The following is a 24,826-nucleotide window of genomic DNA, read 5'->3' as shown; positions in this document are numbered from 1 at the left end:
AATATCAGTGTGACCTTTTAACACCCAGAGAGGCAGTCATGGCCCCGTTTGTCTGAACAAATCTATTTTTGTCTCTGTGCACTGGATAAAACATATCAACTGGCATATTGGCCTGTGGCGATTCTGATACATAATCAAGTCTAATAATAATAATAATAATAATAATAAACAATAAAAGCCTATGGCAGTTTTGCCAGATCCATACACCGAGCTAGCCTGCTAAATGGGCACACACTGTGGTGTTCTAAAGTCAAAAGATGTTTCCACCGTAAACAGGCAAAAGCAAGTGAAAATCACTCCATAGTACATTAAATTAATAAAGTAGATTGTGTCCTCCACGCTGTTCTCAGTTCAATCCATTCGTCTGAGCAAAGGTTATTCACTCATATATGGTACATTAGATACATAAACGACTTGTGTCCTCAATAAAGATCCGAGGCATTCCATGTACAACTCTGGAAAGTGTTATTCACTCATGAAATGAGCTATCGCATAACATAATGTTAAAGGAAGCCAGTGAAGCCACCCAATGACTTCTGACTTCTACGGCCTGAAAACAAACAATGAGAAAACTGTGTGACCTAATGTTCTGGGCTATAGTTACATACAACTATAAGCGACTATGCTTATAACACCCTGAAATATATTTTGCTCAATGTGAAATAACTATGAAAAAAACACAATGCAGGCAAAACACCTAAAACACCTAACTGAGAGTGTCTAATTTTAATTTAACAGTAGCTTACAGTGATCAAAAACATCTCTTTCTGTGTTCCAAACAACATGGGCGTACACATTACATACATCTTCCTCACTGCGGCTCAATTCAGTACATGAAGGATACACAGGAGGCAACTGCTAATGTGACAGATTGAACACCACAGCAATGCAGAACAAGATTTGGTGTGATGACAGAGAATATGTTAAGCAATGTTTTGTTTTTTCAATTAAAATATTCTCTAGAACTGAAACTCAATGAGCATTTAATATATGCCGTTACTCTAGATTTAAAAAAAAAACACACCACCATTCATAAACAGACCCTGCCACAAGTCTCAAAAAAGAACATTTTCTTTTCTTTTGTGTAAACAGCAAACTATTGTTTTTTTACACTTTTAGCGAGTAGGTAAACTTAGGCAGTAAGAAGAAGGCAATGGCGTTGTTTCTCTACTTATACATATATTTTTTTCTATGTGTAGACATGACTGCATCTTCATATATCATGCATCGAAGAAATTAAGGCATATTCTCAGCAAAAGCCTTAAGTACAGGTTGTCTTTGCACTTCCAGGACACAGAGGTTATTCACATATACGATCCACTGGGCTCACGAACTGAGCTCAATAGGAGCCCCAAAGCCAGTCATCACCTCCACAAATAACTAAGTTCATTTACATTATCTGTCAGATAACACAAGCCAAACACAACTGACAATTTACCCCACAGTAAGAAAATAATCAGCCCATGTCCTAAATACTTCTACAAAATCTCCCACAGCTAGTTCCAGATGAGTAAAAGGTTTGTGTATATTTATCTGAGGACAGAGCGTTATCCTATAGACTATAATGTCTTTGCTAAAGGGAAATGAAATGCACTGGTTGCGTCTTAACTCAGCTGTAGCTTGGGGACTTGTTGTCACTACATGTGTTGTACTGAATAAAGAAAAATATCCCCCAAACAATGTGATTACACTGTGGCCTCGCAGTGACTTGTGCACACATTGCCTCAGAGTACAGCCGTCGAATTGCACTAAATACACATGCACATGGGGAGGCATGCCTTCCAACTTAAAAACATCAGCCACACGCATAGTAACACAGACACATATAAACTGACTCACACAAAACAAAACAAAGATACACGTTAAGCACATTTCCAGATATGCCCACACAAACATACACAAAGAGCTGTCGGGATACTCTGACTTCATTTGTTTACGCTAGAGCTCCTGGCAAAAATGTGCGCTCAAGGCAGCGCGTACACAGGGATGACTGGAACTGGTCAACATCACTTGTTTTATTTATGTCTCCTCTCTTATCATTTCTTTCTTATAAATAAAGAAGAAATATTTCTAAACGTCCGTCATTTTCCATCAATTACAGATTTCTACACAGGCCTGTGCCCAACATGAACTAGAGTTTCCATATATTATATTATCCATGTTATATTAAACATCTTTATAATCACTGTCCCTTCAGATGATGCAGTGAAGAAATCACGGGGAAGGTGAAAAGTCTATCACAGACTCAGGGAGGACACGCATGCAAATGCACACACTTAGAGTGCTGGAGCTCAAAGTGAGATGACACATCTCTCACTGCTGAAAATGCTTCATCTTGTCTGTGTAGGTTCTTATTCTTTCAACTGGACTTCGTCACATCCAAGAGGCTTCTTCAGTTTTGGAAGTTTGTGGCCAAACCCTGGAATTTGACCTCAGTGAAATGTGAGAAGTGCTCACTGTGACTCCATTGTGTCCTAAAGACAGTTGTTGTTGCTGCTTCAAGGTGTGACAGCAACTGCCACTGAGAGTCAACAACAGTTGTTAGATAGCTCCAGGTACAGAATTGATGAAGAACAATAGCATAGCATCAATAGCATTACCTGGACTTCAATACTGATCCCTGAATTATACTTTTTCTGATAACAACTTCAGGAAATCTGTTTCATATTATTCATTATGGTAAAACGTATTAGCCATGTTGACCATATCCTTGCATTTGAACCCGGAAACCTTCTGCTCTCATGTTTATACACGGACTACCAAGTGTTTCATTCATTTGTTATGTCACTTTAGGTCATCTGAGATACATTAGACACACTACCCCTACTTTCTTGTCTTTTTTGGGGAAGGACTTCCATCTGAAGTCATAAATTCATCCACTTCACTGCGATAACCAAACTAATTTAAAAGCACTTTGTTGCACCTACCACATTAATGACAACTTTGCCTCTTTAGCATAGTTAATTGTATGCCAGAGGGCATCTTTGTCTGTGCTCTCCAAGATGAGTCTCACCTCTGCTCTCTGACCCTTCACCTCCTGAGCAGGGTCATTCACTCGGGGGCACTAGCTCAGGTAATTCCTCGTACCTTAGAGCCACAGAGACACTTTGCTTGCTGTTGGTCACACACCAGGGAAATGCTATCAGGAACCTGGATCTGCCACACACACACATACACACACACCTGGGACCCTTTTGACTGTTGAAAACACACATATGAATTTGTACAGATCACAGGACATGTGAATTCCTGAACAAGTCTACATGGAATTTCTACCTTGATGTCTGAAGTAATGAGGACCTGACTAAGGCTCTACTCGGATTCTTCTTTGTGACTCAGACTATAAAAACCTTGGACTCATTATGCCCTTGACAGATAACCACATGAAACAAACTGCTTTCTTTAGAAACGTATACATCTCCCCAAGTTTGAAATTTGCTCCGAATATTTGGGATGTATTAAATATTCCACTCGACAAAACATATGGCATGTAAAATAATATACCTTTAATTAATTCCAAAGTAGTGGCTGCAGTGATCAATTCTCAGTTCAACAATTATAGTTTGTTTGCTTTGATATGTGTTTATTTATTTAATATTTATTCAAGTCAATATAAAAGTATTACTACACAATAGAATGGAGATTTACATTAAGCACTCTATACATTATGGAAATACCACTTGAAAAGCCTTCAAGTGGGAGAGTAGAATTTGAACACACACAAACACACAAATGTGCAGGTGCCCATTAGGCATATGATCCTTGGTGCTTTCTTTCAACTAAAGCATCATGTCATCAAGTTGTCCGACAAGCCCTCAGGGCACGTCTCTTTCTTTTGAAAGACAAACTTTCTTTAACAATATGTCAAAAATATGACTGATAGAGACAGAAACCACAAAGAGAGAGAGAGATGGGGTAAACCTAAGTTAAGGCCATTTCAGTTTAGAATAAGTGCATGGGTCTGCTATGTTTTTGATAGTTGAATTTAATGAAAGATCATAGTCGTGAGTTGCTTCTGTGTCTGATATCCTCAATTCATTTCATTCAAATAATTTATATATGCCTTGTAACATAGAAGACCTTACATTAAGAGTGAATGAGGAACAATCAAATGATTGGAGAAGACAAAGGATCAAACACAAGCAGACGTTAAGCGGCACCTGCACGTATCGACCTCGACCTTAGCTTTTTTACATGCATACAGCCAAATGTGACCGCAGATAAGAAAAAAAAAAGCTGCTAAAACCAAAGAACAGAAAATCCCCGATGCTTTAGTTGTTCAGCGGACTGAAAGTCCACCTTTTCATTGGCAGAACTTTAAACAACTATAACTTGCTCCAACAAGTCTGGGCTCAAAGAAAAGTTACAAAAGGAAGAGGGAAAAAAAAAAGATGAATAAAGTGAGGAAAAGATGAGACAGCAAGAGCTGGTTGAGTGAAAAAAGAAGAAAGTCAAGGTTTACGATATGTCAATAGTCTGCACACAATATGTCAAAAGAAATGCAAGCGGATGATGAAAAGCGAGAGACTGCTTAAGAAAAAAAAAATATATAGACTATGTGCTTTAGTCACTGGAAAAACCTTTGCATGGAAAATATCTGAATGCTTTTAAGATTAGATTTGTTGAATATTTGACACCTTCAGTTAAACCCGTGATACATGAAGAAAGCCTTTATAAAGCTAGAGGGTGAAGCAATTCTTCACATTACAAATACAACAAATACATTTCACTTCTAAGGTTTTCCATTGGCAGTATCATTAATCTTTAGAACTAAGCACACAGGTAGTGGAGTCAGTTTCTACAAAATGAAAAATGAAAAAAACAAAACCTTATTGGACCCAATAAGACTGACCTTGCTTCGTGTTTAATCTAAACGTCCCAATAAACACTTTGCACTTTATTGTTTTCCTGTGGCTCGTTTGCCAGAGCTTTTCCATCGTTGCCTCACCTAACGGTGGCTGTTAATTACAGCTATTTATTAGCCCCAAACAACCAATTAACAGGCCTTCAGCTCAACAAGCAAACACACTAATCTACACGCAACACATTGAGAGACGACTTCACCAAAGATTATGAAGAAAAATGAAAGCTAGGACCACAGATGTGAATAGGTGTCAAAGCTGTTGAAAAAGGTCTTTGTTTTCACTCCTTTTGTTCGATCCCATTAATATTCAGTTCATTCTTTTTTTCCTGAGGTGTTTGTTTTTATTTTGTCTCACTTTCTTCTCTTCGGTATGTCAAAGCTGGGTTGTTGTTTTTTTTACCTTTTATCTTCCAGTGATGTTTTCTATTTTACAAATCTGTCCAAGCTGTTTTGAAAGAGCATTGAGTAACGATGCCGGTCCGTACAGAACCCTTATAAACAGCAGCAGCAGCAAAACAAAATAGATAAAAACAGGTATTGCAGCAAAAATAAAAAAGTTTCACTATCAAAACATTAAAAAAATACCATCAGATTAACATAGTTGCTCATAATCACTCTCAAACTTGCCTCCTTTGTGCCTAAATTAACATTTGATCGATTCCGACACACCATTCCCTCATTTATAGCTCCAGTGTGGTTGACTGCCGTTTTATGTTTGAACCTAAATGTTATTATACACAAATAAAACTGGGTTATTGATTTGACGTCAGAGTTATAGATTGGCAGCGGTGGCACTGGTGTGCCTCTACACCAACAACACATTCTCTGGCAGTGATGCAGTTTAGTTTTAACTGACGTGAGAAGTGGCTTATTCCCTATTTCAGAACGATAACATCACTATGAGAACAGATTCAAAGATAAGTGGCCCGCGTGTGTGACTTTGTGTGATGATCAGAGCAGGAACAAACACAGCGGCAGTTGTGACTACTTTGACAGGTGATTTATTTATGTGGTGTTTCTGGCAACATCATACAACTGTGGTGTGTAGTTGAGAAATGTCTAACTGTGACTTCTGAATATTTGCACTTTAAAATGACCATTTTCATTATAGCAATAGCAAAAAAAAACAGATCAGACCAGAACATGTTAATGATATCACAGAAGGGGTTAAAGGAGAAATCTACATTTTATTTTATTCATCTAAAGACAAGCGCAATAAAGGGATGTAGAACTATAAGTAAGTCAGTAGTGTACGAATCAGTCCCATCAAACACCAAACACAGATGCTCAGAATCTACTGAACTATTTATGGAAAAAAAGTTTCACAAAGATATCGAGATATGACGACTTGGGAATATTCCTCGTCACACAAACACAAAGACCGTAACATCGCTAAACACCTTTGCTGTCACTTTTTACTTCCTTCATTTGCACTCAAAATTCTTTCATCCTCACACCCACGCATGCACACACCAACACACACAGGGCCTGGAGTCAGTTAATGGATCACTTTTCCCTCCTGCTGTGCCCCACTTTTTGTAACTCAGCTATAATGAGACTAAATCCTTTTACAGTAGTGATCCTGTATTTGGCCCAAGACACACAGCTCATTTGTGAGTGTGGCACATGCATATGTGTGTCTGTGTTGTGCCTATGGAGCTGTCGACTGGGCTATATACACATGCGATTTAAGTACAATATTTGAAGCTAAACACTGGACCACTGACACTTTTATTTCGGTCTTGGTGTTTGAGGTGTCACCTGAATGAGATGTTTCTTGGATTTTGTTGTGATTACAAACGTGCGTTTTCAGCAGATTCCCGACTGCCACAAAGATTGATTTGGATAAAAAGCAGAAACTAAAGCCCATAGCATCTTTATTTTTTTCATTGAATCAATAAGTTGAGACAAAAGGTTGTTCCTAAATGGATCCACAGCACCAGTGCCCCCCCCCCCATATGCACAGTCCTTATATAATTCTTTCTGAGCTGCTGTGTGTGCACATACGAGAATGACTGTGGTTAGTTAGTGATTGCTGACTTAACAGATGGAAGGCAGATGTGGAGTGAAAAGTCAGAGTGATGTTATTAGCCCCTGGTGGTTTCCCACACATATGAAGAGATAGATGGGTCTACCGAATTCTGGCACTAAACCTCTTTATCTTGGGAAGAACAATGGTGCGGGGTTTAACTACTTGTGCAATGTCAGTGGCATTTAAGAAGGCTGGTCTCTGTGGAAAATACACCTTTTCAGGAATAAATAAACTGTAGTATGTCTGTCCTGACAATACACAGAACGCTGAGATTGAATAATACAACCACACAAATGGAAATATGTGCTTCTGATGTGCCATAGGGACACAGAGGGGGAAAACAGACAAATCTCGCATATTATACTAAGATACCTTTACTTTTAAAATAACTAAGGTTTTCAAATGAAGTAAAGTTCCTTCAGACAAGTGCCCAACCTGTAAAGACACATTACTCAAGATAAAAGCTCTGCAACAACCAAGTAAAATCAATGGGCAAATGCAAGATTTCAAATGGTGTTAATGTGTAATTTACCATGGAAGATAAGCTCTCAACAGCTTGTTAAATGAGAAGCTAAAATAGCTAACAAAGAAACTGGTGTAGGCTGCATTTATCAAGGCAAAGTCGATTACTCCTGCAGAGATTGGCTGAGTTAATTCTATATGTTGACAACATGTGTGACTGTGAAAGTGTGATACTGTGATAACCAGGGATTTAAATGAAAGCAATAAACAATCTTAAAAGACTTTCACACACTAAATAACTCAATATTTGTATCTGAACCGCTCCCTCTCTCCTCCTTCTGTGCGTCTGTATTCAATAAAGAGAAACCTTTTTTTAGTCTTCAGTATGTAGTTGAGCTGTTTGGACAGAACATGGAACCAAAGCAAAATGAAGGTGAGATCTATAAATAGCAAAGGTAGAGAGTGGGAATGAGAGAAAAAAACAAAACAAGATTTTAGCCTGTAGCTTTAAACCGTGTATCTAAATTTCCACATAGATTGTAGAGTTTTGTTAAATCTGGCCTCTCTTACTTGTAACGACAATCTATGTTAAGCAATCAGACACAGACAAACTATGATGAGGGGCTGATACACATGCATACACAAGTATACAAAAACACAAGCAGTGAGTCTTACTCAAACTTTCAATCAGCTCAAACAGCCAGAGCTAAAAAAGATAATAAAGTCGTAATATTATGAGAATAAAGTTGCAATATTACGAGAATACATTTGTAATACTATGAGAATAAAATTGTAACATTATTAAAATAAATGCGTAATATTTATGAGAATAAAGTCTTAACATGAGAATAAAGACGTAACATTATGATAATACATTTGTAATATTAGGAGAATATATACGTACATTTACGAAAATAAAGTCGTAATATTACAAGAATAAAGTCGGAATTACCAGAATAAAGTCATAAATTACAAGAATAAATTCATAAATAACAGGAATAATATGATATATGATGTGACAAGATGAGAAACGCGGAGCATTTTATTTTATATTTTGGTTAGGGCTTCACAAATAAGGAAATACTTATCTTTTGTCACATCAGCACCACATCATCAGCATTAGGACTTTGAAAAGATTGTGCAAGAAACTGAGTTTGTTTTGAAGAAAGAATCACAAAGATTTGGCACAAATCATCTCTTTTGTGGCGGAGGAAATGGCTGGTAAATTAAAAAATTAAATACAAAAAAAGATTCTCGAAAGATTTGTTGTTGTTGTTGTTTGGCCCTAATACCCCGTCGTACATGTGATAATGTTGAGCTGTAATGGTAAAATTGGACTCCATCCACTAAAATATTGATGACCCATTGTTAAAAGCAAGGTCATTCATTTCATCTGGTTTCGTATCTCAGTCTTCTCCTAAAATAAGCCTTAAAACATATGCTTGATTTATTCTAAGCACGTGCTCACTCGCTCGCGCTCTCTCTCTCTCTCTCTAACACACACACACAGAGTACCTTACCAAATGAGCTTTGCTGAATAGGAGGCCTATCGACTGAATCAGAGAGCATTCACACGTCTGTGTAGAAAACCATTTAGCAAACACAAACCTCAAAACCCCCCTATTCACACACTCACACACACAGAGACACACACACACACACACTCCCACCACCCTTCCATTCAGATGTCAGTCACATAACATGCTGTTAAAAACAGGTAGCTGCAAACATGAGTTCCTCTGGACCACTGCTGTGTAAAGGAGTGTGTGTGTGTGTGTGTGTGTGTGTGTGTGTGTGTGTGTGTGTGTGTGTGTGTGCGTGTACCTGTGTGTAGATGTGTGAACACACAGGCTTGATGCCTTCAGCCCAACAAATGGAAGCAATCAACAGGCCATTACAGCACACACTGTGTCACTTCAGGAAAGACGGAGTGTGACTAAGAGAGAGTGAGTAGGAGAGAGACTGGCATAAAAAAAGGGGGGGGGGAGACGACGACAGGGGACAGAAGGAGCAACTATTATTGTGAAAAGTGTATTACAATAATAGAAAAATGATGGCTACAAAGCACTTTCTCATATCGGTAGAATTGGGGGCCGTACACATGACAACAAGTTTAGGGGAATCGGCTGAAATTTTTACATATCTGCTTTTTTGTCCACACAGAACCAGCATTCTGGAAGCCCTGAAACCCTATTTTTGGAGAACCATCTGAAAACGTCACCCTCTCTCCTTGCTACTTTGAGAAAACGATGATGTCATAGTCCCACCTCTCACTCGTTGCTGCTACCTTCACCTTTGTCTTCCTCTTGTGCTTGGAGTGTGCTTGTTCTATTCAAATAAGGCTTTATTTAAAATAAATTAATTAATTAAAAAAGAAAGTTTGTACACAGCATGCATACTTGAAGCACAGGCGAACAAGACAAGTTAGGGAAAGTTCTGTTTCTGAGTGGATAATCTACATGAACCTGTACCTTAAACGGATAAGTACACTTACAACAATCTCCATCTCCTTCTTCGTACTTCTCTACAAAACCCTTAAAGCCGATAGAAAGGTTTGGTTGAGTGCTCCCCAGTGTTTAAAGCAGCAACCTTTAGGTTACGCAGCTGTTTTCTATAAGTGTAATAGTAAACAACTTTCACCTTGTAGGAAAAAATTATGAAAATACACAACTGAAAGTTAAAATAGAGCAACACAATTCACACACAGTACAAAGTTGCTCACGCTGGACATTCACACATGTTGTGATTCAGAAGAGAGGGCCTCTGACCTGCACGAAATGAAGAACTCTCGTGGATCATGATAACGGATAATAAAGGGCTGGAAGAATATGGATTTGTACACACAAATAACAGCTAATGGTGATGTTAATTTGACCCTGTATTGTATGAAACTATGTCCAGAGTCAGTTTGACTGCTGGAACTGATTAACATGAAAACAAAAAACAGACATCATCATATCTGAAGGAAAAAAAAAAATTTCAGTGCCGTGCTAGGCTAGAGTTCAATCTTACACAAAATACAACTCTAATATGGTTTTGCATACATTGGAAAATGAAGAAGGTAAATGTAAAAGTAGTTCCCTGTGGCTCACACGTGTGTTTCTACTTCTGTGAGGCCATACACGTGTGTGTGTGTTGCACAAGTCCCTGTTGTGTAACCTTGACAGATTGACAGCATGCGTCATGTATACATGGATATAATTCTCCACTATACAGCAGCAGCAGATAATAATCATGTCTTTGGCAAGAAGCACTAGTGCAGTATGGGTGAAAACAGCCCGTTCTCATTCCAAGAGTGTCATACACTGCTGCTCTGTCACTTCCCTTTGGCGTTGCCTCGCAGACACACAGGGCACCCTTCCTCTTCTGAAACACACCAGGTGGCACATTTAGACGCTCACGGCAGCTGCCGCGAGTGTCCGTCCACACTTTAACGTCACTGTGAGCATCAAGCCGGTACTAAGCAATCTCGGGCAAGGAAATATATAGTCTATTATTCATAATTATTTATGATTTAGTATGCCTTTCTGCGTGGAGTTCGCATGTTCTCCCCATGTGTGCGTGGGTTTTCTCTGGGTTCTCCGGGTTTCCTCCCACAGTCCAAAAACATGATTAGGTAAATTGGACAATAGGTGTGAGAGTGAGAGTGAATGGTTGTTTGTCTCTATGTGGCCCTGTGATGGATGGACTGGCCAACTGTCACCGCCTAGCGCCCTATGTCAGCTGAGATTGGTTCAGCTCCCCCCGCAACCCCTCATGTGGAGGGTAAAGTGGTAGAAGATGGATGGATGGATGGATGGATGGATGATTTATTATTAGACATGGAAATGCTGATGATATTAATAAAAGTCCATGAAGCCTAACCTGGATGTTTATCCTAACCTTATCCCGGTAAAACCCTAACCTCATATTCTGAATTTTATTTTACTGCTTACTTTGGAGTCAACTGAAAGCCCAAAGAGTGACTTTCAGATACAGAAAGGTACCTTGACTCTAGGGATGAGAATATGTTGGTGAAAAGCAGTGTGCAACACAACACTTAATATAGCAACCTTTTCCAACATTAAAATAGTTAAAGACCCACCTCCTGAAGGATATAATGCTCAGATTTGATTGAATCTGAGGAGTTGTTTCAACTAGGCCATCATTTTGGAAGACGTAATTGGTGGTGCTGTTTTAATTGATCCTGTTATGTCGACTGATGTTTCTTTCAGGACCGTAAAATCATTTAGTCCACCCCATTCAGATAACTGAGGCTACACTACACATAAGTTCAATAGCATCACAAAGTGCAGCCTCAAACACATACAAACACACACACACTCACAGATGTGTCACATTCCATTTGTTCAGTTTCTGTTGCCTTTGATCCGACATGGGTGTAACATTATACACAAAGCCTACCTAAAGCCACCAGGGAAAAATCTATGAGTTGTACGACACAATTATACAACACATAAAGTATACACAGCAATACTGACTCTGTAATGAACCACAGACTATATATATATATAAATGGACATACTGGAGTCTTCCAGGAGTCTTCCAAAACACATTCCCATTGTGAAGCCGTGAGATTTGCTCTTTTACTGCCACCATGTCAGTTTTTGAAACTGGAAGTTTGTTGTACATCGTCAGGCACCTATTCACCAATACTTGTTGTGATATGTGCTGTGCTTTGTCATCTCTCTTCCCCTAAAAGGGAACAATAATTTACTAAATATACATCATCTTCTGTTGAAGAATACCTCAAAATAGCAACTGAGACCAGTAACTGAGTTTTTTGCAACCAGTGGAGTTGCCTGTTGGTGACCATCTCCTACTTCTGTCATACTACCCAGGTTTCACTTTTCAAACCAGAAGACTATGTCCATTTTCAGATACAGTCTATGTAACTAACCAAAGACAACTCCAGATGACCATTATTTACGATGTACCACCAAAAAACAATGGCACTTGTGTACTTTGGACTTGGACTACAAATATCCGTATAAAATTGACTGTGAAATGTCTCATACACTGACAGCACTGGTTGTGCCGCAGTGTGTTTGCAGCGTGGCGTGATAAATGATGAGAAGACTGTCAGAAGTGACAGAAGCAGGTATGTGTTGGATCTGCAGCCTTAAGGAGCACTCGGTCCCATGAGGAGAATCCATTAGTTCTCTGAACACCATCTGGCACCTACAGTACATCTGCAGCACCCAACACGTAACTGACCAGAGAGGGGACACAATTATCAGAGGCAGAGATATAGTAGGTGTGTGTCGAGTGTACAGGTTATGGGGAACCATTAGAAAACCCCTCTGTCTAGAAGTGATGGAGATGCACAGAAACAAGGTGTGTGTGTGTGTGCGGCTGCCCCTTCTTCACTTATCTCCTCTCCTTAGTCCTTGTGTCTTCCTTTCATTTCTTCCAGTGGAAGATCAACAGTAGTATTATTATTTGATCAGTAGTATTATTACTAGTGTTATGATCGCTGGGGGAGATCAGGGTAGGATTTAAAATCACACTTTTTTGGACTTGCTTTTTATTGATCTTATTGATTATCATTTTATTATTTTAATATTGTTTTATCCTTGTTGATTCTCATCTTTTTTATTCTTTGACAAAGCCCTTTGTAACTTGTTTTGGGAAAGTGGCATAAAAGGTATTCTTCTTCTTCTTCTTCTTCTTCTTATTATTATTATTATTAGTAGTAGTAGTAGTAGTACTCGTGGTAGTAGTAGTAGTAATATGAGACCTGAGTACTTAAGTGTTAATTCTAATTGTATTTCTTATGACAGTAAAATATTAGCATTACTGGTCACAGTAATCTCTAAATTGTAATAGATTAAAGATAAAGAATATTTACATGCAAAATGGGCAGTTTCCAGTTTCTCTTACATGTAAACAACTATGTTCTGACACTGGTTTTGTGTAAAACCTAGAGCTGAAGATTTTGAATAAATATCTAATTCAGAATATTCTGAATGAAATTGTGATTGCGGTATGATTTGCGATATTAAAGGGAATGGTAATTTTTACATTATTGTTCTAAAACAAATTTCATAACACATAAAACAAGACAAGCCTCTGTCGGCCTCTGTTGGTCATATTGGCAAGTGCGGAAACACAGACGGACAGAGCCACTAAAAAGACTACTGTGTGTGCAAATCAGTGTTTTCTTCTGTCTGTAGAATAAGATGTGTAGGTCAGGACAATAGTTAATCTAAAAATGGTATCACAATACGCTTTGAAGCTTGAATAAATATTGCACCACTTGTGATTTGAAAATTGTATGTACTGTATATATTTCCTTGACAACGAGTCTCTAACCTTGTCAGTGCATTAGATAAATAGACTGGCTTGACCCCTGTATATAAGGCCCGAGTACCATCAAGGCTCTTCTAACAACAAAACAACCTGAGGCAACACAAAGCCTCACAGACTCACTGTTTTGGGCAGAAAAGCAGCAGATTAAGAAAACACACTCATTTAACGTAATCAAAGTAATTAAAATGCCATAAAGGAAAAAAGCAGAATACAATTTGTTTGAGTTCAGCAACATGCATAACACATGAAAAAAAACATGTTGGTGAGAGAGAGAATTCTGAGAATTTTTTATTATTATTATTATTATTGTTGTTATTATTATTACTACATTAACAGAGAGTTTGGAACAGGGGAAGTTTGTTGAGTACATCTGTTTTAAAGTCTTTTGTTAATCTTTTAATGACAGCCTTTATTTTAGCCACCTCTCTTTCCATTTCCACTTCCCTTGTTGCTCTCTGTGTCTCGTGTGCTTGGGCAGATGCAATGGGCCATGTTGACAGCTTGTCCCTCCTCTCTTGCCTCAGGGAAAACTGTCACCCCTGTCATTCAGGCCTATAAACACAGCATGGAGAATGCATGTGTGTGTGTGTTCTCTCCGGAGAATATGTGGGGTGAGAGGGGCTTTGTTAGCTCTGCCAGAAGCAGCTGAGTGCAGTGACACACACACACACACACAGACACACACAGACACACACACACACACACACACACACACACACACACACACACACACACACACACACACACACACACACACACACACACACACACACACACACACCTTGAGTTTGCAGAGAAGGACTTAAGCATTTCACAACGTGAACCTGGAAGGGCAAACCCTTCAGGGAGCAAAACTTTACACCAAATGACGCTGTGAGGGTGTAAAGACAGTAAAAGTCTAAAAAAGTGAACGCATGTGGTCTGTTACTACAAATACACTTGCATACAAGCTTTGATAAACAATAGCTAGACAAGCATGGCGGTAGCAAAGGGTATCATCCACGACTATCTCATTAATGAATAAAATAGCAGTAATTACCAGTAAACTGAAAACAGAAAACAGGCAGAGCAGATGCCTTCGGAGCAGGTTTAAGACCGTTAAGTTATCAGCTTAAAAATCATCCTATTATGCAGGCAACAGCCCTCCAGGAAAACGTACCTAAAAACCAGCTGTGTTCAGAGGTTGGAAATATTTGCTGTACTGGATGATCTTATTTATGAAGGTGTCTGAAAGAGGGGATTATCATTTTTTTTCCATTTAATGGGGCAGTTCAGGTTTTCTTTGTGAGAAAGAAATCATGCACTACACACTGTTAGAAAATGTTACTACGTTAAGTGGACTTTAAAATCCATTCTAGGATCACAGAAATACGACAAAAAACCTTTATATTTTAGGACTATACCGGGTTTGTTTTCATGGATGAGGCATCATAACTTATGTGGGACCCAGGCAGCAAAAAAACAAAACAAAAAAAGAACCAGTTTTCCGAAATAAAACACAAGGCTTAACGTGGCTCAGCGGGCTACACAAAACCATGTGTATGTGTGTGTTTGTCCAGTGCAGGGCACTTGCCCTAGACATGGTGCTCTGCCAGCTTTCTGCCCAGTGGTCTTTTCACAGCTGATGGATGGGCCTTGTTCAGCACCATCTGGCTATAGGATACTTCACATTAATCATCACAAACACACACATATACACACACTTTTGTCTCTTCAACATACACACAATAGACAAATCGTCTACGTGCATACGAGCACAAGGGGAAAGCATCTAAGTAAGACGCAGTAAAAAGCTGTTTTAATATGGATAGGCAAATTGGAAGAGAGGAGGACACAGAAAAACACTAATAAAAACACGGGACCTAACTGAAATTAAAAGACGGGGGGAAAAAAAGAAAGGTTCTCATTCTTGCATTTCAGCCAGCCATTGCCACTTCTGAGATTCGGAGTTAGCCAAGGGAGATTAAAAAAAGAAGTGTGGTATAAAAACAACAATTAGTTCATTTAAAAACATTGTTTCATTTGGTTTGTAGCCTGGAGCTATGAAAAAAAATAAAGCCTTTCAAACCCGCCGCCCCCCACCCAAGCAGTCTTTATTAATGACCTTAGTGGACCTATAGGAGGATTGGTATTAACAATAATGGCTGTACGGGCACCAATTTCTCCCTTCCATCAAAATCTGTTTTTCTTCACCTATTTTTTTTTTTTATCTATCTCTCTTTTACAAACATGCACACAGATGTGTTAGTAAACAGATTACTTCCTTACACCAACCCTAAGCTAAAAGGCCAGACACCTCGGGGGATTTAATACAAAATGAGGGACATTATCAGAGTTCATTTATTTCTATCTAACGGCAACATGGGGCTTAATATAAGCTATTTTGACTTAACATTTCCATGTTGTGTGGACATGGGCAAGGATGGTCGGAGAAGTGTGGTTGATCTGGAAGGAAGCGTGCTTGACATTAGATTTATTTATCATTAAATCATATCTCACGGCTATCTGGGCTTGGTGACGCAAAAAGGATTTATTTTCATATCTACACAATCCGTGGAAAACGCAAAGACCTAGAGGAACATGGCTATGGGTCGAGCTGCATGGTAGATTTACAATAAACTTGCTCGACATGTTAAAAACATATTGGTGCTATCAGATATCATATAATACGACCGGATTACTGCACAAAATATAGAGGAAACAAGCAAAAATAATCAGCGATGTAACTGACACCAAAAAAGCACAATGTGCTGCACTACTTTCAAACGAAATTTTAAGTTTCATTTTAAAAGACAAATATATATAAATATGATATTTTCACAGTAGTACGGTAGATTTCATGTGGAAATACTATCTAGTTTCCTAGAGGAAGGCGTTTTAGAGAGTCTGCAGCCACTTTCTCATCCTGAGCCCCAACTTTGGAATGGACAGGGGATTTGTCCCAAAGGATTTTGAGCCGTGCGCTGGCCCAGAGTGAATGAAGACGTATGAGAATGGGTGATAATATGCAGCACAGATGGATAGAGCAACTATAAAGTGGTACTTGACAAAAAACCTGTCCTTTGAGAAAGAAACACACTACTGTACACACACACACACACACACACACACAAAAAGACGAATATACAGGGGACATTGAAAATACATGCACATTAGGAGGGTGGACATAAATAAATGAATGAATGGACAAATAAATAAATGTATTTAGACTACCTGACTGATCTGTAATTAATCAACTCAAGTGAGTATATTCTTAAAGAACAAATGTGAGATACAGCACAGCAGACTCGGTACGGAAAACACGGTCACGTTACTTGATTCTTGAATCCTCTAAAAAAAAAAAAAAAAAAAAAAAAATCATACTTGTGTGGAGGAAGCATGTTCACAAATATAAAGCATCTCATTTAGATGCAAACGTGTTAATGTATTAATAAGATATTCTCTGCAAACTTTGCTCAGTTTACATTCCCTGTTTGTGTTAAGCAGGAGCTTATCCTCCGACTCCATGTGTGTTCCATGTGTACTATTCTTAGGGTAAATGTGTGTTTGAGTGTGTGGGAGGCAAAGCTCCATGCCTGCCACAGTGAAAACGTGATCTCTCTCATATCCTTTTAATTAATGTGAAGCATAAAACAACTGCACCACAGGCACAAACTCTTCTGGAGGTAAAAAAAACTCGAAAAACAAAGACAAAAAGCGCTAAGTGACACCTGCTCGAAAGTCTGGAATCACTTCGCTGTGCTTTATAGTCACAGCCTTGTATAATAAGTCAAAATGTAATTCTTCTTTTTCACGACAACAGAAGAGAAACTGGTGACAGTTGCCATTAGGGCTTTCACAGGGACAAAGGAAATCAGCACATAAACACAATCTTGCACGCACACACACACACACACACACACACACACCCTCGTCTCCCCCCCAACCCCACAGGTCTGTGTGGCTGCATCTGTGACAGGGTTTTGTTCCAGTTCTTCTGTTTACTGACAATATTCTCAACATCATAACCATGAAGACAGGCATGTCACACAACGTACATGCCCATACGCACACGAACCTGAGGAGAATGTAGACATCGGAACTCAATCTCTCTCTCTTTCTTTCTCTCACACTCACACACACATAATCAGGAACACCTCATCTACTAGATTGCTGACAAGAGGCATTCTTCTTCTTGAGGAGACAAGTAACTCATCAGGGCCATGAAGAGAATCAAGCAATCTTGACCTAGTTTTAATGTCAAGCGAAAGCCTCTGATTTTGACGAGACTGAGGCCCAAACACTAAGGTTTCTCCTCCCCACAAAAATCACGAGATAAAACATTTCGACGCAGTGCAAAGATTCAACAAACAAACACAGAATTTCAGACAAATTAAGAAAAACCACGGTAGCGTTCCAGGTTTAGGGTGTCTTACCTGGTGGTCGTAGGGGTTGTAAGAGTGGAAGAGTTGGGACAGTTCTTTCGTCCTCTGCTTTTTCTGTAGATGGTAAAAAAAAAAAAATAAATATACAAGAAATGTTGAGTATAAAAGTGGTTCAAAGGGTGTATTTACAGAAAAAAACAAGGCTATATAATCTCCTTTTTAAGACAAGATTGTAGAGAATGTATTAGTGTGTATGACAGACTATATAAAACAAATGTGCCTTGACAGGTGAATGGGTTCCTTGTCTCACAGATAACAAAAACAAATGGTATAAATGTGGACAACTTATCAGGCCACCAAAGCTGAGAAGAAAGCCCTTTATAATTTAGAAAGCCTATAAAATATAGATTGAACAGAGGGGAGGAAAAACACTTATTTGACCACCAGCTGTGGCTGAAACTATTTCTCATTTTGTTCCCACTCACTGTCGGGCCTTAACCTTGCGTGTCCCTTAATGTATAATGAAATGCACAAGCATGAGACATGACTGTTTAGTGCGTGGCAGTTGTTAATGCAATCAGTTACATGAGGCTGATGCAGATACAAAGAGCGTTAATTAGCTCGCTGATTAGGCCATGTCTGGCTAAGGGGGAAGGATATATGTACATCCTTGTGTAGCTAAAGGGAATATGCATTTATTGTCGTGCTCTCGCCGTCTTTTCCAGTGTTGGGTATGTGAAGGGGTTGAATTCAGTGTCCTGAGGCCAGATCTGTACATATGGTGCAGACAACCTACAACTTGTTCTGCATCATTATAGGCTGACAGACAAGCACGGCTCCAGGATCGGCAAAGATGGCTGGAGGATGTGAAGATGGAAGCGGAGAAGATGGACTTCTTTTTTTGTAATAATATGTAGGTGCAGTCAGGCTGACAAAGATGGTCCAAGTTTTAGAAGTTAGCACAAGCATTTTGTCAGGCAGTGCTAATGTCCTTTAAATCTAATTATGACTGGAGGAGTGAACAAATAAAATAGAGCAGAAGTGGAATAAAAACAGCAAAGACGAGGGAAGAGCAGTTGAAATAAAAGCATTAGACATAAAGGTGATGATTGTACTCCATGCCCTCAGCCATCTGTTTTCACGTTCTCTGTCCCTAGTGAAACCATTCCATTCGTTTCTCCACCTCTCATCACACCTTGCTGTTCTCTCGATCAGTTCCATCTCTGCAGTTCTTTTCCCCCCCCCATGCTCCACATCTACCCATGTCTTACTCATTCTCTGTTCACCTAGGGCTCTTCACAATCCCATAATTATTGGCCCTGTCTGTCTACCGTCCAGATTCCCTTTCGCTTTCTCTGCCAAAGGGCTCTCTAGAATCTTGAAATCCCCCTTCCTCCTGTTGTCTTTAGCTTTCCGTGTATCCCTCAGTTCTGACCCCTCTCCCTTACTCCCAGTGTTTTTCATCAGTGAGAGAAAACTCATACTAATCATTCTGTCTTCATTCCCTCACCCATCTTCCCCCCCTTACAAGTCTGTCCCTCCTCAATCTCTCACTCTCTCTGCCTGGAGCACCCCAGGTGAGAGCAATCCTTTAATCATTGCTCCTCAACACCATTCTCCCTCTTCCTACCATCCCTTCATCACTCTCACCATCATTCCCTATTCAATGCTCAATGGTGTGTGTGTGTGTGTGTGCATGTGTGTGGGTGTGGGTGTGTGCGTGGAATATCAAGACAGATGTAACTGCAGGTCAGGATTTTTCAAACCACAATGAGTTCCCAGCAGAATTTACCCAGTTCAATAGCGCACACACAAACACACACTTTTTTGTACATTCTCCTCAGTGAGGACACTCATAGACATGATGCAGTCCCTTGCCTCTAACCCTTAACCACTGAAACTAAATGGCTAACCTAACCCTTTACCTAACTCTAACCCTGAAAAAAGAAAACCTTGTCAGGGAGGACCAGACAAAATGTCTCATCTTTCCCAAAATATCCTTCCAACGGTGTATACATCTATACAAGAACACACACAGACATGGACACAATATGGTCAATATGAAATGATCTTAAAAAGAGATCCAGTCCCCATAAAGAGTTTAATTTAAAAACATTTAAATCGTAGAAACCTCAGCTTATTACTCTGTATTGTTCAGTTTTACAAATTGATGTTGCCACTTTCAAAGAGGTAAGAAAACCCTGAGTTTAAATCCTTGGCCTTGTGCAGAAAAACTAAGTAAACACCAAACCCTGGAGTTGCTCTGTGACCTACAGCTGTAAGTAAAGTCTTCTGCTGTCTATAATTAGTTAATTAAACTCTGCTAAACACTGTATTCATCTTCAGTGACAGGTTGAATTTGTCATGCACTCATTTTCCCAATTCTGTGCTGATTACTCGCCAATTGCCCATCTCTTTGCATTCATTTCACACATTCTCTAAACACTCACACATACAAAAAAGATCTAATGACACAAACCCAACAGACACAATATTAATGGTGCTACATGTATATTTATATATTAAAACAGTAGGATGAAAGTATTGTGACTATCAGAAGAAGGAAACTGATAAAACAGATTAAAAGCTTAAGAGATGGTCGCAAAGGCCAAACAAATATTTATAATTCAAATAGTTTGAACATTTGACCAGGTTGAGTATTCACAGTAGCAGCTTTAAAAAAAAGAAAAGAAATACTTGAAAATCTTGAGCAAATTCAGACCTCAGACTAAGAAAGGAAGTTTCTTTTAAAAAAAACCCACGCGTGACGATTGATGTTATTATCACTGCTGACGCTTTACGACGAGAGGTGAAGCGGGTAATCGGCTCTGTCAGGATGTTTTACAACCTATCGACATCGGCGGACTCTGGCTTGATCGTGGCGCAGGGCTGTGTTCCCTTCCGCCCATCATGTGGAGACACAGATCACTGCTCTGCATGGATGCTCCACAGCCATAGTTGCTACTGGTAGAAGCACGCCGAGCACAAATTATGGATCAATGGGTGGATTTGCTTCTTTAAAAATCCCAATGATTAATAACAAAAACACGACATCAAATGTAACGATACAGACTGCTGTTGGATCCATGAAAAATCCTGCTGCTGGATGCTTTTGAATGCTTCTATCAAACTATCATTAGTCTATCAGCCTGTACAAATCCACCACCAGTCAACCTCCACCGATGACCAAATCCCTGTTGTTCTCACATCCATTGTGCCGAGGTGAGGGTATGTTGTGGGGCAAGGTAACGGTGATCTTGCCTAAGTCTGCACTGTATGAGCTTCTGGCTCAACAATATGTGCCAGTTTGTCTCTCCCTAATGACGGACAGATGTTAGTGCTGTAGCGCTTCCACTCCCGGCATGTGCCCATGTCTGTGTGATACATTAAGCAAAAAAAAAGAAAGGAAAAAAAAAAGTTAGGCATAATTTGAGTCTGCCTTCGTCTTTGTGTGCCAAGGTTTAACACTTCCTCGAGCATCACAACAGCAGGACACAATGGCAAAGATCTGAGTGTGTGAGAATATAGTGACCTCTCCACAGAGGTCATGATACTGCACACAATGCATCCACTAAGTTACTTTCTATGGCTCAATAAGTACCTTTGTGTGCTACGTCCTTATACTCAGGCGACTCCGCTTTTACCCCCAGCACAATACACTTACTCTGCAGCAACTTAAAACTACAAAGATATCAGAGCGATGACATTGTCATGTAAGAAAATTCACCTGAATGTGGCAAAAACAACTGTGATCTGAGGAGAAAAAAAAATGCAATATTTTACATTTCCATTATCAGTGGGCTCGGTCATTAATCAAGGGCAGACCTACCTGGTCCCAAGCAGCAACTTAGCCATTAACATAAACTTCTACCTGTTAGACTGCCTTAGCCAAGCATTAGTATCTCCCCCGATGATGTGTGAGGGAGAGCGAGTGTCTTCTTAGGAGACAAAGAGACAGGAAAGAATGCATGTACGCGTCTGCGTGTGTAGGTCCACGCTTGTGTTTGTGTGTCTATCGAGGCGTAGATAAATGATCGAGCAGCCAGAAGACGCAGCTACTAGTGGCTGGCCAGCTGTTTCATGTTGACAGCTGCAGCACTGGTGCCTCGTGGGTAATGGAGTTCTTAACCAATTACAACCTGGGGAAATTAAAAACAATGCCCACCTAGAACAGCTAATCTTCTTCTTTATCACTTTTTTTCCCCTCTTCCACATTTCTCCCCCCGCAGCTGCTCATTCTCGACTCTTCCTTACATACCGGTAGACGTCCTGACGCACACATGCACACCTTCCATTCTGCAAGTCCATTTATCAAGGCTAAGTTCTGGTCACCTGGGGATGATTATGGAGATCCAAGCTAATAGCATTCAGATCCCTTTATTCTCAATGTATTCCCTTTCCTTCCTCCCACCGTCCCTCCATCCCTGTGGTCTTCAATTCTTCTCATATATCATCTAACACAACAGTTAATAAGTAAGAGCAGAGGACAGCACAGAACACCTGGACCTCACCACATTTGTGTTTTACCCATCAACTCACTGAGACAAATCTGTCATTGTATTATGAATTTTTAATAATAATAAAAAGCTGAAAAAGCTTTTTTCACTATACCAAATATTTAAACTAACAAAGGAGGGTTGTGTGTTGTTGCTGCTTGAGCAAACTAGACAATCCTGCAAAGAACCTGGCAACATAAACTGCGCTGGTATTCTGTTGCGAAAAGCCAGTTTGCAGTTGGCTTTCATTTCATTGTTAAATGACACTTAAAAAAAACTATAAGTGCAGGAAAAATTATTTCTCAATCGATTTCCCCTGCCTTTATTCTTCCACTTAATAGAAAAATAACACACTTTGCTTTTGTAGTACTTTTTTAAAGGGAAAAAAATAGTAAAAATTGCATCTTCATAACTAATGAGCTCCCACATTCAGTAAGTGGGCACTCATAGTGGCCATTTACATTTTCCAAAAGGGATGGTGCCCCTCGAGGGCCTACGACGGACATGTCCCTAAGAAGATTATTTCCTCCATCCATCCACCCCTTACCCTTTTGCTCTTCTTCCTATTCTTCATCCTTCCTTACCCCCCGTTTCCCTCTCAGGCCTCCTTCTGTCTTTGTGTCCTACTGCATCTAGTTCTTCATCCATCCCTCCTGTGGCTATTCAACACAGTTGTGCTCCAAACAAACCATCTGGTGCACTTTATTAATCACTGACCTACACACCCGAGACATCGCCTCGCTGCCACCACTCACTGTGTGCCCGTGAGTATGAGCAGGTGCATGTTGACTGATGATGTGATGTTGAATGCAGCTTTAACCATCAAAGCAGGTGTACTGCGGGACCTGAACATATTATCCTGACTCCCTCTCTAACCTTTGGCTACATGTTCTGTCAAATACATATACATTTACCCGTTCTAATGCATTTTTTTCATCGTATTTAAGAGTTGGGTGGGTCAAGTCGACCTGTTAAAGTTCAGCATTGAGTCAATTTAGTTTAGGGTTAGTTTAAGTGATGAATGCAGGATTACTTCATTCATTTGTGAACAGCTGATGTCGTTAACCGTTGGCCTTCAGCCTTTGAGTGAATATTCTTGCAAGGAAAGGAAGGTGGCTTTGTAGACCTTTGATGTTATTGAGTTTATTACAAAAAGGGTACCGTGGACCTTTGACAGCTATGAAAGCTGTGCTTGGTTTGTTGTAAAAAGCCTTTTTTTTTTTGACCAGATCGTCATTCATAACCTAGAACATCAAATGAATATTTCTCTGTGTTGTCAATCCGAGAGAGGCTGTGAATGGATGTGGAAATGTAACCCGAATGTTACGGCACAAATAAATGTGCAAACAACCCTTTACCCATGACTCTTCAGCTAACGACTTTGGGGTGGCTTTGGAATTTAGTTTAGTTTCGTACCACTACAGGGTAGGAAATGACTGAAGTATCTTTGAATGTGGCGTGGTTGTTTGTGCTAGACGGGCTGGTCTGACTGTTTCAGAAATTGCTGATTTAATAGAATTCTCAAAATTGTCTCTAGTCCAAGAAAGTAGGGTGAGTCTTGAGCTCATGTGGAGCTGGGTGATCATTTGTAAACAAAAGGAAGTGGAATCAAACAGATATCTTCTTATGTATATAGATTTGTTGTTTTAGCAATGCTATAATGACCATACAGCATATTTATTTCATTGGAACACGTCACAGAAAATACAGGGAACGTGTATGATGTATAAAGTTAAAAAAATAAAACAACTTTTTCAGCCAAAAAGCAGGTTAAAGTGTCAAGTATTTAGTTTTACCCTTTACACTTGAACAATAGTAGGACCCTGGCTCTCTTAAAATTGAAGTGAAACCCTAAAAAAATGGATCAATTGGTAAAACCTGTGTTTGTCCTAACAAATGTGTGCTGTGATTGGTCATCAATAATTTCTGTTTAAGAGGAATAAAACACTTGACACACTAACAAAGATGACTTGTTACACAACTTGTTTAAATACTCAATACTGATCAGGTCAATAGGGACATTCAGTGGTCAGTTGCTTCTGAACAACAGACCATTGTTAAGTATAACGGACTGCTGCTGCTGCTGAGAAATTGGCCCACTGTCCTCAGTAGTACACTGCAGTTATTGAGCACAGTTTGCCAGAGGTGGTGTTTAAATAGGTTGAATACGCATGCGCAATAAAACCTCAACTGCAAATACATGCCTTAACTAAAGAATAATGAGGGTTCGAGTGCACAAGGAGGATCTTATTGAAACTGAAGGAATTATTATTCTTCATCATTATTATTTCTTGCC

At 39.5% G+C, this 24,826-nt stretch overlaps 1 protein-coding gene across 1 annotated transcript in view; it reads right to left on the bottom strand.

Moving 5' to 3' along the window:
• cdkal1 (CDK5 regulatory subunit associated protein 1-like 1) overlaps positions 1-24,826 on the bottom strand; it is a 207,508-nt gene that overhangs the window by 31,776 nt on the left and 150,906 nt on the right. The window contains exon 12 of the mRNA XM_044034474.1: positions 18,086-18,148. Coding sequence (XP_043890409.1) covers positions 18,086-18,148 — 63 coding nt within the window. The remainder of the gene's footprint in view (positions 1-18,085; positions 18,149-24,826) is intronic.

The sequence above is a fragment of the Solea senegalensis genome, linkage group LG9 (assembly GCF_019176455.1).
Source record: "Solea senegalensis isolate Sse05_10M linkage group LG9, IFAPA_SoseM_1, whole genome shotgun sequence".
NCBI lineage: Eukaryota > Metazoa > Chordata > Actinopteri > Pleuronectiformes > Soleidae > Solea > Solea senegalensis.
This window is presented reverse-complemented; position numbering and strand designations above follow the sequence as displayed.